The sequence below is a fragment of the Rattus norvegicus genome, chromosome 4 (assembly GCF_021556685.1).
Source record: "Rattus norvegicus strain SHRSP/BbbUtx chromosome 4, alternate assembly SHRSP_T2T, whole genome shotgun sequence".
NCBI lineage: Eukaryota > Metazoa > Chordata > Mammalia > Rodentia > Muridae > Rattus > Rattus norvegicus.
The window spans coordinates 19619555-19635103 of record NC_141537.1 but is presented as its reverse complement, the minus strand read 5'-3'; the positions used below and the strand labels follow the sequence as shown (position 1 = coordinate 19635103).

General features: G+C 38.2%; 1 protein-coding gene and 2 long non-coding RNA genes across 15 annotated transcripts in view; 2 read left to right on the top strand and 1 right to left on the bottom strand.

Moving 5' to 3' along the window:
* Positions 1–6292, top strand: part of LOC147994706 (uncharacterized) — a 26086-nt gene extending 19794 nt beyond the window's left edge. For 2 of the 8 annotated variants that reach the window (XR_015685918.1, XR_015685914.1), the window contains 2 exons: positions 3896–5091; positions 5837–6290. This is a non-coding gene — a long non-coding RNA (uncharacterized LOC147994706). Of the gene's footprint in view, positions 1–3895; positions 5092–5818 lie in introns of all 8 variants that reach the window. The other 6 variants (XR_015685915.1, XR_015685911.1, XR_015685916.1 and 3 more) reach the window with 6 other exon arrangements.
* On the bottom strand, positions 2054–15549 carry LOC103692033 (uncharacterized). Of its 3 annotated transcripts, XR_015685909.1 has the most exons (4): positions 15458–15549; positions 14789–15200; positions 8818–8945; positions 2054–4455 (listed from the first exon to the last, which is right to left on the bottom strand). It is a non-coding gene; the product is annotated as an uncharacterized LOC103692033 (long non-coding RNA). The 3 variants fall into 3 exon arrangements; XR_015685910.1 differs by lacking the exon at positions 8818–8945; XR_015685908.1 differs by lacking the exons at positions 14789–15200; positions 15458–15549 and adding an exon at positions 13650–13823 and having other exon boundaries at positions 2055–4455.
* The window catches only part of Hgf (hepatocyte growth factor), a 71540-nt gene continuing 70790 nt past the window's right edge, over positions 14800–15549 (top strand). For 3 of the 4 annotated variants that reach the window (XM_087655891.1, XM_087655889.1, XM_087655890.1), the window contains exon 1: positions 14865–15032. In XM_087655891.1, the coding sequence (XP_087512017.1) occupies positions 14942–15032 (91 nt within the window). In that variant the 5' untranslated portion in view covers positions 14865–14941. Of the gene's footprint in view, positions 15033–15549 lie in introns of all 4 variants that reach the window. The other variant, NM_017017.2, reaches the window with a different exon arrangement.

The window sequence follows — 15549 nt, the reverse complement described above, 5'->3', positions numbered from 1 at the left end:
AATATAACAATATGCATACTTATTATCATCAATATGTTCTTAATTTATTATATGTAAATAAATGCAAATCATAGCACGCAAAATTTGGAAAGCACTTGATTGTTTAGCTATTCATGATGAAACGGTCTGGGTCCAATATTCCCCATCTAGTATTATTATCTGGAGCAATATGACCAAAGAATTATTTACAAACTACCATATTATTTCAAGCTGTAAGGGCTGGGTGCATAGGTCAGTAGTACAACATTTGCCTAATATTAGTATACCAAGCCTTTGAATCTTGGAACTGATAAAAATGACAGAGGTAGAAACTAATACAGAGCATTAGGGTGTGTGGCAGTTTCATTGTGGAGTGACGTTTTGTCTCTTGTTCATTTGAATGGCAAAGATTTACCTATTGTTTTCTCCGGTTAAGAGTCAGGAGATAAGACAGGCAGGAGGCAAGAGAGGAAGGAGGCGGGTGTGTTTGAAAGTCATTTTGCTTCTTTGTCTTTACACATTTATGATAGATAAAAATTAAGAAATGTACGGTTTCGCCAGTAAGTGCAACCTGCTTTGGGCCGGTTGAATTTAAGTGGTTATTTTTCTTACTCATTTTAAACTTCCTTCTAAAGGAGGGTTTTTTTTCTTTCTTCTTTCTTCTTTTGCCTTTGCAGAGGCAACCTGCCAAATGTTAATAAATTTGGCGAGGTCTGACAGGTCTGTTTATATATTTGTGAACTATGAAGAACAGGGGGGTCCTGAACCTGATATGAAAAGAGTGTAAGGTGTCACTTCGGTAATTTAAAACACATTCCTGTACAGTTATTTTTTGCTCCTAATGCTATTGCAATTGAATTGTATTCCTGTTGAAAAACAAGAGTCTCTGGTTTTGAATGTGGATAAATATTTCAAAGATTTTTCTTCATGTATGCCTTTGTAGTGTTCTTTCCTTCGTTTTCATATTTCAAAAAACTCTTAACGATATGTATCTTTTCTGAATTATTGTACAGTTCATCTTGGATGAACAGCCAAAATATGTATGATTAAGTATTTACCTGTTATAGCTTCGTAACTGAATCACATGTAAATCTATGAGCTGACATAACCTTGTAAGTACGAGTTAAAGAAAAGATTACATGGAAAAATTACACCGTAAAATTATTGCATTTCTGAGGATTTATTATGTGGGAATGGTTTTACTACACAGTTTTAATACTGCTGTAAAATATATTTGTGCACATTTATACTTTATTACTCATAAATATCCACCAAGTAGGTAGAAGGAGGGTCACGAAGCTGCTGAGAAAGTAGTAGTGAGAGACCAAGAGACTGCAGTGGCAAAATTCGGAGGTGAGATGATTGCATTTGGATGGAAATAGTGCGCTGCACCAGCAACAGTGCATAGTTCATTGTTATGGGGATAAAACAATACATTGTTATTACAATGGTCTTTCCATTGTTCTTGATATATAATAGCTTGCCAGTAGATAATAGGGTCAGCATTGAATCTAATTGACACCAGTATGGTTTTGAGTCCATACAGAGACAAAGTAAGTTCTATTCTGCCTGTCTGTAGGTGTACATGTTTACACAAGTGTGTATTATGTCAGTGTGTGTGTGTGTGTGTGTGTGTGTGTAAGTCTAAAGTCAAAGTCCTTAATCCTTCATCACTTAATTTTTTTGAGATAGGGTTTCTTACCAAACCTGGAGCTCTTTGGTGCAGCCAGACAGATTGTCCAGCAAGACTCAGAGATTCACCTGTCTTTCCCTCCCCAGCACTGGGCTAATAATGAATAGTTACAGGACTGCTGTTGTGTACATCCTATAACTTATGATCACCTTAAATAATTGGGAATAGGTTTATTGTTTGATTGATTTTGGGAGGCAGAATTATGGTGGAATTTGAGATCAACATGAGGGAGGATTTTCTAATGGTTCAACAAGTCAAGAGCACACAAAATTGTATGAAATGATAATGAATTGTATTTTGGCTGTGAAGAAGAAATGGGAGAGAGAGAATGACTATGATGGTTGAAGGTGTTGTCAAAAGCAATGGATTAACTCGGAGGCTACAATCAATATTTAATTTTAATATCTAAGAAATGTGTTTAATCATTTACAGAGTTCTTGAGAAAACCTCAAAGTGACATAGAATGATGTGAGCGGTTTGGCAACCACAGTAATGACTAAGATAAGTAACCAGCTAAGAGAGGGAAACTTCTTATTGTCAATGGACACATTTCTACTTTCAGTTCTAGTTTGGAACTGAAGAGATCCCCTGCTTTCCATCTCTAAGACGCTGTGCTATTTTTTCCCCTTTCTTTACAGGTTCATAGCTTGGACATTTGACCTTTTATCTAACTTTATTTGCATTATAATCTAAGATTTGCTGTTTTTAGTCAAAGTCAACACTCACCTGTTGAGATGGAAATAGCAGGATCACTCAAGCCTTGTTACAGAGAGTAAAACCATATCAGAAAGCGTGAGATACACAATGGGCTCAGAGTAGAAATGGAATTGAGGATATTTTTATTTATGGTCTAGAGTTGATTCAACTAAATATTCCCCAAAACTTACTATGAGAGATAGCCCAAGAATTTTGCATACATATTTCTTACATGAGTGAAAATGATATTTTTAGCTATGGAAAACAGTATAAATATAAATAACTGGAAAAATATGGATATTTGGCTATTGTTGACTGACAATGCTTGAATTCTAAGAAAGTTGAAGAAAAAAAGGAAATACACACTGAGCTATAATTACTCATCAGTTAAATCATTACAGTGCAGTTCAGAAAATAGAAATACAAAATTTAAAAAAAACTTGAAATGATAATATGTACATATGCATATATATTGCATATAAACTTTAAAAACTACACTCAGGTTATTGTTAACATGACTTACTCCTAGAACATAATTTCTTCTTTGAATGTCTCCTAAGTCTTTAAATGACTTCATATCTATTAGTACATAGAGAGTACACAGTAAATACAATTGTCATTTCCAGGCAGGTGCAAAAATTGGAGATTGTTTTAGGATATAATTTATGTTCGTAATAAGATATATAAATACAATAGTCATTGAAGGCATAGTAAGTGGGCAATAAGAAAGGGGAGGGGAAAATACGTTCAATTACTTACTTTACACCAGACTTTATCCATTTTCTAAAACCAGTTTTTCTGTTCTCTGTTCTTTTTAAATAAATGATGTGGGGTTTTTTTCCTTTCTCTGCTACATCAACTTTTCTATTACATTTTGCACAAGCACTTTGGAACTACATCCCAAAGGAGGCTCTGTGAAGCCTTAGGGTATCAGATAAACTTGTACTGGACAAATGCCAGCAGCATAAAAGTGTCTCCAGCTAGGATAATACAAGTTGTAAATTCCTCCTTCCTAAGGAATCTCAATAGATAAAGGACAAGTTAGTTTTGCAACTTCCCTTTTCAATGATACAGATCTCTGTCTTTCAAAATAGCGCTATTGTTTGCTAATCTTCTTGCAAAGTCAAGTGTAATTTTGGGGCTTTCTCCAGATCTCTTGAATAAACAGCACATTGCAACACATTTCTCTCAGAGAGCGGTTAATGCATCATTGCACAGGCAAGGAAGAGACTGCTGGGAGGCAAAGATTGCCATCAGAACCTAATGAGGACAAATCATTTCTTTAGAAGGAGCTTCCTTGGTAGAGCAATCACTCAATCAAGACTACATTTAACACTAAGTGCACAGCATAGAAGTAGCTTAAAATCTGAAAAGTTTCAAACAGATGGACCACTCAGGGAGGTACGGCCTACACGTTACATTTCCAATGTTGTGGGTACAGATTACAACAAATTTGGTGCCTAAAAGGAACACAACTACATCATCTTTGAAATTTTAAGTTTTTAAATCTGACATCATTTTTACCAGGGTGAAGACAACGTGATTTCCAGAGAGAATTCATTCCTGGAGGATCCAAGGGAGAATTTCATACTCGTTTCTAGTCTTCATAAGCCGACAGCATTCAGTCTGTGACTATCTTAATAGATCTTTAAAGCCAGTCACTTTGACTTGATCCCTCTGCCATCACACATTTCTCTGAACATGGCTGGGACATTTTCTTTGATGTAAATACCTCATGGGATGGACACACCTGGTTGCAAAGGTGCTGGAGTTTGGTTCCCAAATATACCCTAAAAGGCTTATGTTAAAAATTCTATCACCAGGCCAGTGCTTTGGAGGGATGGTAGAATCTTTAGAAGTGTAGTACAATGTCTTTAGTTCCCTGGGAATGTCTCCTTTGATGGAGGGAGTCATGGGGCCTGACTCTTCTTTGCTTTTGACATGCTCTCCTCTTCAATGTGTTCCATGGCTTTTAGGAACAAAGCAATGGTGCCCGTCCTGTCAGTGAACTGGAAGGTTCAAAATTACCAATCAAAACAAACACCAGAAGTCGTTTATCTATGGTGTTTTTGTTATGACAATGAAAGCTGAAAAACACAGAGAGATATTAAACAATCACTTCTTGTCCCATGCATGCAAAGTCATTTCTGCTGTGTAAGGTGTCATAATTTGGGAATTAGGGCATCGGTACCTTTGGTAGGCATCATCTAATACGACATGGAAAAAATCCCTGTGTAATCACTAAAAGTCGGCAGGGTACTCCATAAATATTTTGAATCAATGAATGAACGTAAAGATGTGTAAAGTAATAAAGGTGTAAGAAGAGTGTGTTTAGGGTCTTGTACATTGTAATACTTGTATAAAACCATCTGACTCATGTTTGGCTCCAGGAATATCATAAAAACATTTCAAGTCACAAGATATAATGATCTCGATGTAGAATTTGTAACATATGCATATTTATAGTATTGAATGGCTTTGGAACAATCAAAATGAATTCTAGTGTCCAGTGTTAATATCTTGTAAGTTTTAGTATTATAAACCACAGGCAAAGAAAAAAAAGTCTTTTCAATGGATTGTCACGGGGTGTATCAACTACACGCCAGGCAAGTACTCATGTCAAGGGGTAACTGGACAGCACACAATGAATTCCATGGTTTTTATTGTGGACATGAATCTTGGATTTTGTTCCAAACCTACATAAGAAGATAAGTATTAGAGAAGCGGAATCTTTTAGAGTTCAAGAAAACAAACCCTTTCTGGTTTTATTTGTTTTGCCAATTGGCAGATCTTAGGTAAGTTAAAGACCTAGTTGTCTTCTCTCTCATAGTAGGCCAATCTTGGAATCCTTTATGATTATTGTATAAACAGATTTTACTTAAATATTTCTCTCTCTCTCTCTCTCTCTCTCTCTCTCTCTCTCTCTCTCTCTCTCTGTGTGTGTGTGTGTGTGGTTTGCCTAAAACTAATTAGTAAATTTGCTATTTCTTGTTTAGTTTAAAGCAGTGGTTTTCAACTTTTCTAATTCTGTGTTCTTTTAATACAGTTCCTCATGTTGTGGTGACCCCAACCATAAAATTATTTTCATTGGTACTTTATAACTGTACTCTTGCTACTGTGATGAGTCGTAATGTAAATTATTTTTGGAGATAGAGGATTATCAAAAGGGTCATGATCACACAACAAAGTCATACATAAAATACTGAATAAGGGCCTACTCGGTGTCTACACAGTTGTTTTAGCATTCTATTGCTGTGAAGAGACACCATGTCTATGGGAACTCTTATTTATAAAAAAGCATTTAATTGGGGCTTGCTTATAGTTTCATAGGTTTACTCCAGCTATTAAAATCATGGTGTAAAACATAGCTGCATGCAGGCTGACAAGGTGCTGGAGATGTAGCTTAGAGTTCTTCATCTGGATATAAAGGGAGCAGGTAGAGAGAGAGAGAGAGAGAGAGAGAGAGAGAGAGAGAGAGAGAGAGAGAGAGAGAGCGCCCAGCTCTGGGCCTGGCTTCTGCTTTTGAAACTCTCAATGCCCATTTGCACTGACACTCTTTCTCCAACAATGCCACACCTCCCAATCCTTTAAAACATGCCACTGCCTGGTGACCATTTATTTATGGCTTTGAACCAATGTTGGCCATTCTCATTCAAACCAACACAGTAGTTTTTGGTAGTTAATAAGTTATACTAGACACTGTTATAGGCTCCTGATTACAACATAAAAAAATTATTCGAACACATACTCTATAGACAGTAGTGAACTGCTATCTTTTGAATTTAAAAAAAGCTAACATTTTAGCAATGAGCCATTTAATCAATACGAATGTTTTGGATCAAGCATATTATTAATAAGACTGTCAAAATGTTTTTATGCTGTAAAATTATCTACTTAATAAATTTTTCATTGGCAATATTTCATATGTTGGATTTCTGTTTCTTTTCCTTGACATAAGTTAATATATGGACACATGAAAAACCTAATTCATATTTGGTTTCACATAAAATTTATTATAATATTAGCAGACATTTTGGATTAAATAACTGTAAAACACCAAGGGATTTTCTAATACCACTGTGCCAAAATCATGTCTTCACTCTTTATTTTAAATTAGGTGTTTTCTATTTGAGATATCTTAAGTATTTTAGTATATAAAATAATTCTAATAACTAAAACTGAGTGAATCCTAAAATGTGTCGCTTGTGTTTTATGTGCCTAATTCTTGTAACAGAGAATTACAATTCTATTTTAATGTTATAAATATAACACGCATATCTGTTGCGATTGTTGTTAGTGTAACTTTCCAAAAGAGTACAGCAAATTAATTTTTTTAGATTTTCTAGTCAGCAATTGGTATGATTATAAATATGATCTGAACCATCTAGTGTGGTTTTTACATTATCTTAGTATGTTCATTAACCAAGAAACAAATTCTCAAGAAGAACCATTAACAGCCAGACATTGAACCTCTATATCACGGAGAAATCCTATATAAAAAATTAAGTAAAGTACTCTTTTTTGATAAGTAACACTCAAGACAATCCGGACTTGAAAGATGTAATAATGTTGAAGAATTAAATACACATGAAAGAATGTTAGCACAGCTTTCAGTGTAAGGAATGCTAGAGCAATGTATGGCTTGTTTCTCCTTGAGAATTCTGCAAACTTTCGTATTTATATCAAAAAAATTTATTTAATCAACCATGCACCAAGAGGCTGTGCGAATTCAATAAAATATTTTGTTTATCCAGGCAAAGAAATTTTGTTTTTTTTTCTTCTTCTTTTAACCCAAGTGGGGTGTGTGTGTGTGTGTGTGTGTGTGTGTGTGTGTGTGTGCAGGTGTGTGTCTGAAGGTAAAACAGTCACAGTAGGCACTCAACCACCGAGCTACATCTCCCCCCTCAAGAAGGTTTTGTTTTGTTTTTGAAGAAAGTTATAATCTACCCTCCTTCGTAGTGGGTGTTCTGCTTAATGTCATCGCCTATTCAGTATATGAGGCGTGATTCTGTTTTAGAGGTATGGTGTGAGAACATTTGGCTCTTTTTCATTTTTTCTCTTTTCTTTCTGGATTAGATTAAAGCTTTGGGAAAGGTACCTCATCTGTCCTTTACACTTTACATTTTCTAGAATTTTGATATTTCCCAATAGCTTCATTGCGACTTGTAAAACCATGTGAATGGTTAAATTGTTTAACCATAGCGAAGTCAAATAATTAAAAGGCACAAGAGTTTCAGATACCATGGATTGATTCTTCATATCCAATGTTCCATGTCTAGAGAAAAGCAAGTTTCTGGTGGATTTGATAGTCCCTTGGTTCTCTACCGTCTCCATAGGTCCAAGGAAAGCCAATAACCTGAAGCTCAAGAAAAAGGTAAGAAGTCTGCCTAGGACTCTACCACTTACCATGAGGATTCTAAGGATTAAAGATTAAGGGACCCCTGTGTAAGCTTTTTATAAACCTACAGTACTGCCACAAACTATAAATCAAATGTAAACTCAGCCATTCAAACACGTATAAAGACTAATATGTTATATAGGACCATAATACCATCACATTAAATAGGTAATAGGTCATAAGTAATTGTAAGTGCAACCAATATACCAAATGAATTGTGTACAATATAACATGTTTGTATGTGTATGTATGTATGTATGTATGTATGTATATGTATGCATGTTTGTATGTATGTGGAGCCTTTTTTCCCAAGTTTGAAATATAACTCTGGTGCCTAGTGCCATCTGGCAAATGGAGTTGCCCTCAGATATCCCCAAGACCACAATAAACATGCAACATGTACATATAGTGAAAGAGAAACCTCAATTTTATGACATGGCTTTTAAGATGCAAGATGAATGGATTAAACAGTTGCTTTGAAAAATCCCTCACTGTGAAGACTGCATTTTTTGGGAGGGGGCACCAAGTGTGTTTTTCTTTTCCTCCAAATCTTCACTGAATTCTGAAGTCAGACAAAAGAAGGCGATTTCCCCCAATTCCTGTATTTTACTGATATGCCTGGGTTCACATGCCAGGTGTGGCGTGCTTAGGGTTTATAACATTCGGGTACTTCAGATTTAACAAAGCAACCAACACCTGGAAATACATAAAAGCTGGCCTCTAAGCTCAAGGTGATGAGTGTTAGTTAACTAGGCCCTCTGGATCCAGAGAACAGTCCCACGTGTCTCAGAACACAAAACCTAAGAAGCACCATCAGAGTTTAGTTTCAGCTCAGATTTCCTAGGGCTCTCAACGCCTGTCTTCTCTCTACTCCCAAAGGCAAGCCAGCCTCAAGCCGTGCCTGCTTTAGAACAACCTCTCCATATGGACTATGCTATCATGGCTTTGTAGATGTTAGTGAGCCATATGAAATTTTTCCTGCTTCAGCTTCTTTATCAGGTTTCTAGAGAAACAGTGACCCTTCCATTTTTATAAACATGACAATTCCTACCTTTGATGATGTACTCCAACTCTTCCTGTCATTTTCCTGGAGACTGTATTGTAGTCTCACCACAAATTCTGCAACAAATTTCCTGAGGGAGGGTGTGGCCAAAGTCATGGGGGAGTTGGTGAGGGAGCCTATGAGTTGATTGAGAAACCAGTAGAGTTCTTTTAGAGATTCATCAATATTGAACTAATTAAGAAAATCAACTTTGCCTTAAGTCTATAATGTGTTCTAAAATCCTGTCACTTGTTTCCAATTAAGCCAAGTGTTTCTTCTGTAAAGCACAAAGACTTGCCATGTTCTTAACGCCCAGAGACTGCTTGGCTCTATGTATTATATCACATTCCTCAGTAGACAGGTGTTTTGTGAAAAATAGTTATTTGGAAACATTTTTCTTGTGACTATGTTCTCAAGGCTTGTGTCTCAAATGAAGAACTTGGCATGTCTTCAAAACAATGAGTTCTTCTCTGTCCTTGTTTCTTGGTGTTCAGTAAAAGAGTTATCATTGTTCCTAGTATCTGAAAATATGATAGTAAGTATTGGATTTCATGTTACCAAACACTTGTTAGTATTTTTGTGTTGTTTTTATTTTGATTTTTCCTGTCATTTCTTGCCATTAGCTGGTTGAGTCCAAAATCACCTTTAGATGGCATTTAATGAACCATCCAAGAATAATCAGTTTCATATACAGGAATTCTGTGAAATGGTGAGTGTGTTGCTTCATTTTTGTCAATTTGATACAAACTTACACATCTTTGGGAAGAGGAATCTGAATTGAGACATTGCCTCTATTAGATTCGCTCGTAGGCAAGTTTGCGGGCATTTTTCTTAACTAATGGTTGCTGTCGAAGAGCCTACCTCACTGCTGGCAGGCACCACTGGGCAGGTGGTCCTGGGTGGTATAAGAACGCAGGCTGAGCCAGCTATGGACAGCAAATCAATCAGCTGCTTTCCTCCATGATTTCTACTTTAGTTCCTGCCTTGAGTTCCTTAGATGACAGACTATAAGCTACAAGCTGAAATAAATCTCTTCTTCCACAATTTGCCTTTGGTTCTTATGTCTATCAGAGCAGAAGAAACTTAACCACAAGAGAAAATTCTATATCCTCATTATCTCCTATGGAAATTGTTAACTAAACATGTGGCCACCCTACACCACGGGCGAAGCGTTTTCTTTTTTTCCTCAATTGGTACTACTTAGCTTAAACTTAAATCCTAAAAATAGCTTGTGTAAAACACACAAGACTATCTGTAGCCAACGTGTTGTACTGCACTTCAGTAATTCCTAAATGATGCAGCATTTCACGTGCCTGGTTTCTCTTTTGGCTCAAAAATGTTTCACAATTCCAGGTAGCAATGCATTTTGTAATGTTTTCTACAGCAAGGGCGAATCAACATTAATTATCCAACAGTGAAGTGTAAATGAAAAGCAATTCCAAGAGGCAGAAACAAACAGTGAAGAAATGAGAAACCAGAGGAAAGGTGAGCAGTGCCACACGCATGTGTACATAAGAAAGAATTCACACACATGCAATGGGGAGACTTTAAGGGTGGAAGGAACGTTGGGATCTCTTAATAGAGAGTTTCTGTTAGTATTGCTTCAAATCCTGCTTTATAAACTATTTAGCCTAAACTGAGTTACTTTTCATAAGTAAGCCTCAGTTTCATTATTTGTAAATTAGCGACATTATTAACACGTGCTTCTTAAATATACGTAACTCCTGCCCCCCTCTTTTCTCTAAAAAGAAGGAAGATCGAGATAAAAATAGAAAGTGGTTAGCCAGTTCTTACTAGTAGTATCCTGTTTTGGTGATACAGAGGCTCAGTATTAATTGTAATTATCCACTAATAAGTTTAATAAGTGACCCAACTAGAATTTGAAACTGGTCATATGAATGACTCGAATCTAAAGAGGGCCAATCAGAAAATGGTATGTGTCAGTCTCTCATGCAATGGAATGAGTTTGTTCCTATTCAGGGAACTCAGGAGAAGTCTGAGACCACAGGATCCATCACATCACATGTTAGCTTGTTCAGCGTCACCTTTATACGCAAATCACTAGTGTTGACAAAGGTGGACTTTCAAAAAGATAGCAGCCCATGTCATTCCCCATGCTTCAAGAATTTGAATTAGGGCCTCACACATACTAGGAAAGCACCCTACCTGGCATGTGTTCTAAAGGCATAGACGGCCTGTACAACGTTCACTAGTACACACTTCTTCTTTCAATCCATCTAAATTCCAGGACACACAAAAGAACTCAATATCAGGACAGGTTTAGAATCATAGACATCTATGATGTGCTTAAATAGTTTCACAAATTATGGGATACAAAGTACTCTTTTAGAAAACCTCTCATTTTATAGAAAAAATTCACAAGTTTGAGGGGCTTATAAAAATATTAACACTTTGCAGTTAGCACGGGAAGGGGAAAGCTTTATGATTTAGAAAGAGAATAGCCCCACAGGCAGAAAAATGGCAGTGTTAGTAACTTATTAAATTTAGGTAGTCCATTATAGATTTAAAGACTTTTAAGTTATTTATATATGTGTTGAAATTGTTCTTAGAGATGAAATCTTACTATGTTCACAGGCTTGTCTTAAAGTCAAAGCATCCCATGTGGCTGGGATGTTAACATGGTCTAGAATGGCCCCATATGTTCAAATATATAGGGAATTGCTTGGTAAGGATTAGGAAGTGCATCTTTGTTGGAGTAGATGTGTCTTTTTGGGGGAGGGGTGTTACTGCAGGTGGGCTCTGAGGCTTCAAAAGCATCAGGTCCAGAGTCTCCAAGCCAGTTGCATGCCTATCTGGACCTAAAGCTTTCAACTACTGCACCAGCACCATGACTGTGTGCTTCCTGCTATGATGATAACAGAATAGCCCTCTGAAGCTGTTAGCCAGTCCTCAATGAAATGCCTTCTTTTATAAGAGTTCTCTTATAAAAGACGAAAAATGTCTTATATTAGTGGGAACACATACCTTTAATCCTAGCACTTGGGAGGCAGAGGCAGGTGGATCTCTGTGAGTTCTAGGGCAGCCTGGTGTACAGAGTGAGTTCCAGAACTATCAAGGCTACATAGAGAAATCCTTCCTGGAATGCCTTCCCCCTCCCCACCACGACCCCCTCCCCCAAAAAAGGAGAGTTGTCTTAGTTATTTTGCCTTTTCACAGGAGGAGAATAGAAACTAGGACAGCCCTGTACCAATATTCCTTTTGTAATTTATTATTGAGTATTTCTTACATATTCGGTTTTAGACTGACTTTGGTCATTACAAACTTTATTAGGCAATTCTAGCTACCCATGAGGTACACATGAAATACATTTATTATTTCCTATAGAGCATGGCCAATCTACTTGAAACTAACAAACACCTGATTATTAAATATTTTGTCACCTTGGGCAATTCACCTGAGTATAAACAGCTTTCTTAAGTTTTATTGACAATAAAATGGGGACTGTAATGGGTGGTTCGTCTTATGTTTATCCCAAGGTTTACATGAAAGAATGAGGACTTAAAATGCTTAGCATGTACTAAAAGACCAGTGAATATTAGCCACGATTTCAATAAAGAGGAACCAATAACTTGTCAGAATAAAAAAAAAGGAACTGATAATTTAAAATAGGTGTAGGGTATTTATTGTACTTGCTGACAATTAAATTTATGAAAATATCTGTGTTGCTGCTCTGTTTTTATCACAGATTAATTCAGTCCTAATCTTTTAAAAATGCTTTTATTAGCAGATGTTAATTATATATATAATGGTTTCCATTATGACACTTTGACATAGTATATTCTGATCAAATTTATTGCCAAATTATCATTTTCCCATCCATTTCCTTCTCTACTGTTCCCCTTTCTCTTCCCAGAGAGTCCCCCTTCTACCTCTAAAGGTTTTTATTTTGTGAAGGATGGGGTGACCGATGAGTGTCATTAGGACGGATCACAAGACTGTGGGCACACACATAAGAAAATGTAATTCCTTCAGCAACTATTAACTGGCCATAGAATGAGAAGACCCTCAGGGAGGGCGAGGTCCTCATGAGAGAAGAGGAACAAACAGAAACACAGATCACTTCAGTCCATTCATTCTACCTACAAATTTACAGGGGAAACTGTTTCCTTAAAATCCCCTTTACTCTCCAACAAAGCTCTAGACATGCGGTAGGGCAACTTAGAGTCGTGGTCGGTGACAGATGGAAACTGAGATTTTTAGAAGAGGCACATGCCCGCTTTAAAAAGTAAAATAGACAATAGGAACGTGGGAGGGAAACTTTTAAAAAGTGTGTTTGAATTAGCTTTTATACCCAGAAGTGGTGAAAAGAAAAAGAGCATCGGAAAACAGGTAATAGAAAGTAGATCCTTTGGCATTGATGGTTCTTCCAAAGTCCCCGAGTTCAAGGACAGCCATCTGCAACTCCAGTTCCAGAAGATCTGATGCCCTCTTTTGGCTCCCGTAGGCAATAGGCATGCAAGCGGTACACAGATATAAAGGCAGGCAAAACACTCATATACATATAATTAAAAAATAAAGTCCTTCAAAGGAATTCTCCTTCATCACTAGATACTCCACAGCCCAGGGACCTATCAGCCAGCTTCTTTCTTTCCTTCCTTCTCCCTCCCCCTTGTTCTCTTTCCTCTTCCCTTTTCCTACCTCTCTTCCTTCTTTCCTTCCTTTTCTCTTTTCTTGCCTCCCCCTTGTCCCCTCCCCTCTTTCCTTTCTCTTGTCTCTGCAGGTAGCTGTAGTTATGCTGAGGAGGGTGGAGAGATCTGCCTTTGCTGGTGGAGGTGGAGACAGGCCATCCTGCTACCGACTTTAATTTTGCCCTTGGTTACCTCTGTAGGGTTGCAGGCTACTCCAGAGAAGGTCTCACATTCTGTTGACTTTCTCTTTCTCTAAAGAGGTATTCGTTCTTCTGAGTATCCATCTCAGAAACACTGTACTCTGTTCTCTGACACATCAGAGCACCCTCCTCGTGTTGTAATAAAAGGAGAAGTCTGGGCAATGATCTCACCAAAACGTGATACTCAGGGATCAGAGCCCCTCTGCCCCCTCCCTCCCCGAAGACCGTGGTGCTGTGGGTGTGTGTAGGAGGAAAGAGGTTGAGACCTTACTTAGGAATTAAAATAGCCCAATGGGTCTCTAGTGAAATTCTTCATGCATACATACTGACATGTGGACATATGTGATTGTGTACAAGGTTAGAAAAACCAGTATCTGTTTGCTTGTCAGGGATAAGAAACGGGCCATGTCTGTCCCTTAGATGGTTTAAGGGAAATTATCAACAGATACATCAGAAAACAGACATTTGAAAAATGTATTTGGGATCCTTTTGCAGTGGTTTGGGGATAGCTCTTCTGAGGAAAGTCCACTGGACAGGGCAATTTTCTGGCCTGAAACCCTGAGTGTTTTGTTTCTGTTGCTATTTCTTCTCATCCCTCAAGGCCACACCCTTTTCTTACCTGCCCTCTTTCACCTGGGTTCTGCCCCCCTGACTCCCTTTCTCTTCTCTTACTTTCCTTAAAATCCCGGGAACTGGGGTCAGTGTTCATCCCCGAATCTCTCCAACACTGCAAGCTCGCAGACTAGGAGCTGGGGCTCATTTGGCAGAAGGGCTGCTCCGCTCTCCTCTTATGCTGCTTCCCCTTCCTCTTTTCCCAGATAGATATGTAAACACATGCATTTTCCTGTTCAAACGGGGCGAATTGGTGTTCAGCCTGTGCCTTGACTTAGCGATTGGGCTGAGTCTTGCTCCTCCCTTCCCTACTCGGATAGGAGCCACAAGGATCTGGAGCTCAGGCTTCTAAATTGCAGCTGGCCTCGGGCCAGGTGACCTTTGCTTTGTAAGTTTCTTTCTGGGAGGGGGAGTGAGTGGAGTGGGGAGAGCTGGGATCTGTTGCTTGTTGGGGGGGGGGGGTTAAGGAAAGGAAGGGGCTGGAAGAGAGTAAAGGGCTGTTGTTAAACAGTTTCTTACCGTAAGAGGGAGTTTAGTCCTAGATCTTTCCAGTTAATCACACAACAAACTTAGCTCATCGCAATAAAAGCAGCTCAGAACCGACCGGCTTGCAACAGGATTCTTTCAGCCCGGCATCTCCTGCAGAGGGATCAGCCTGCTCGAACTGCAAGCATGATGTGGGGGACCAAACTTCTGCCGGTCCTGTTGCTGCAGCATGTCCTGCTGCACCTCCTCCTGCTTCCTGTCACCATCCCCTATGCAGGTAAGTTTACTTCTGCTTCATGGAGATTGTGGTTGCTTTAAGTCTCCTTCTGACCTTGCGCTTTCCTTCCAAGAAGCTCTCTACCCTATTTCCAGCATCTTTTCTTAATTCCAAGGGTGGTGTGGGGCTTCCAAACCTCTCATTTTGATTTCTTTGGACATTCCTTTTCTGTTTGAGAAACATTTAAAAACAATTAACATCTCTCAATGATACCCCCATCCCCCCACCAGGCCCCACCTCATTTAGCCAAGCAATCCAAAATTATGGGATAGGAATGAAGTGCTAACACTGGCTGGAACTTTGCTGGTTTGGCCAAGTTTTAAAAACGAAGACAGATTCTGAATTGAAGAGAGGAGAGTGATGGTCAATTTAACCAGGGACTCATTTCCCAAAGGAGAATTTCCGATAAGGGTCCATCCACTCACCCCTCGGGTCCAAATTTTGACATTATGCAGGTCTTCACTTGGAGAAGGTGGATTAAGTTCTGAGTACAATGAATGTTATAAAAATGAAACAG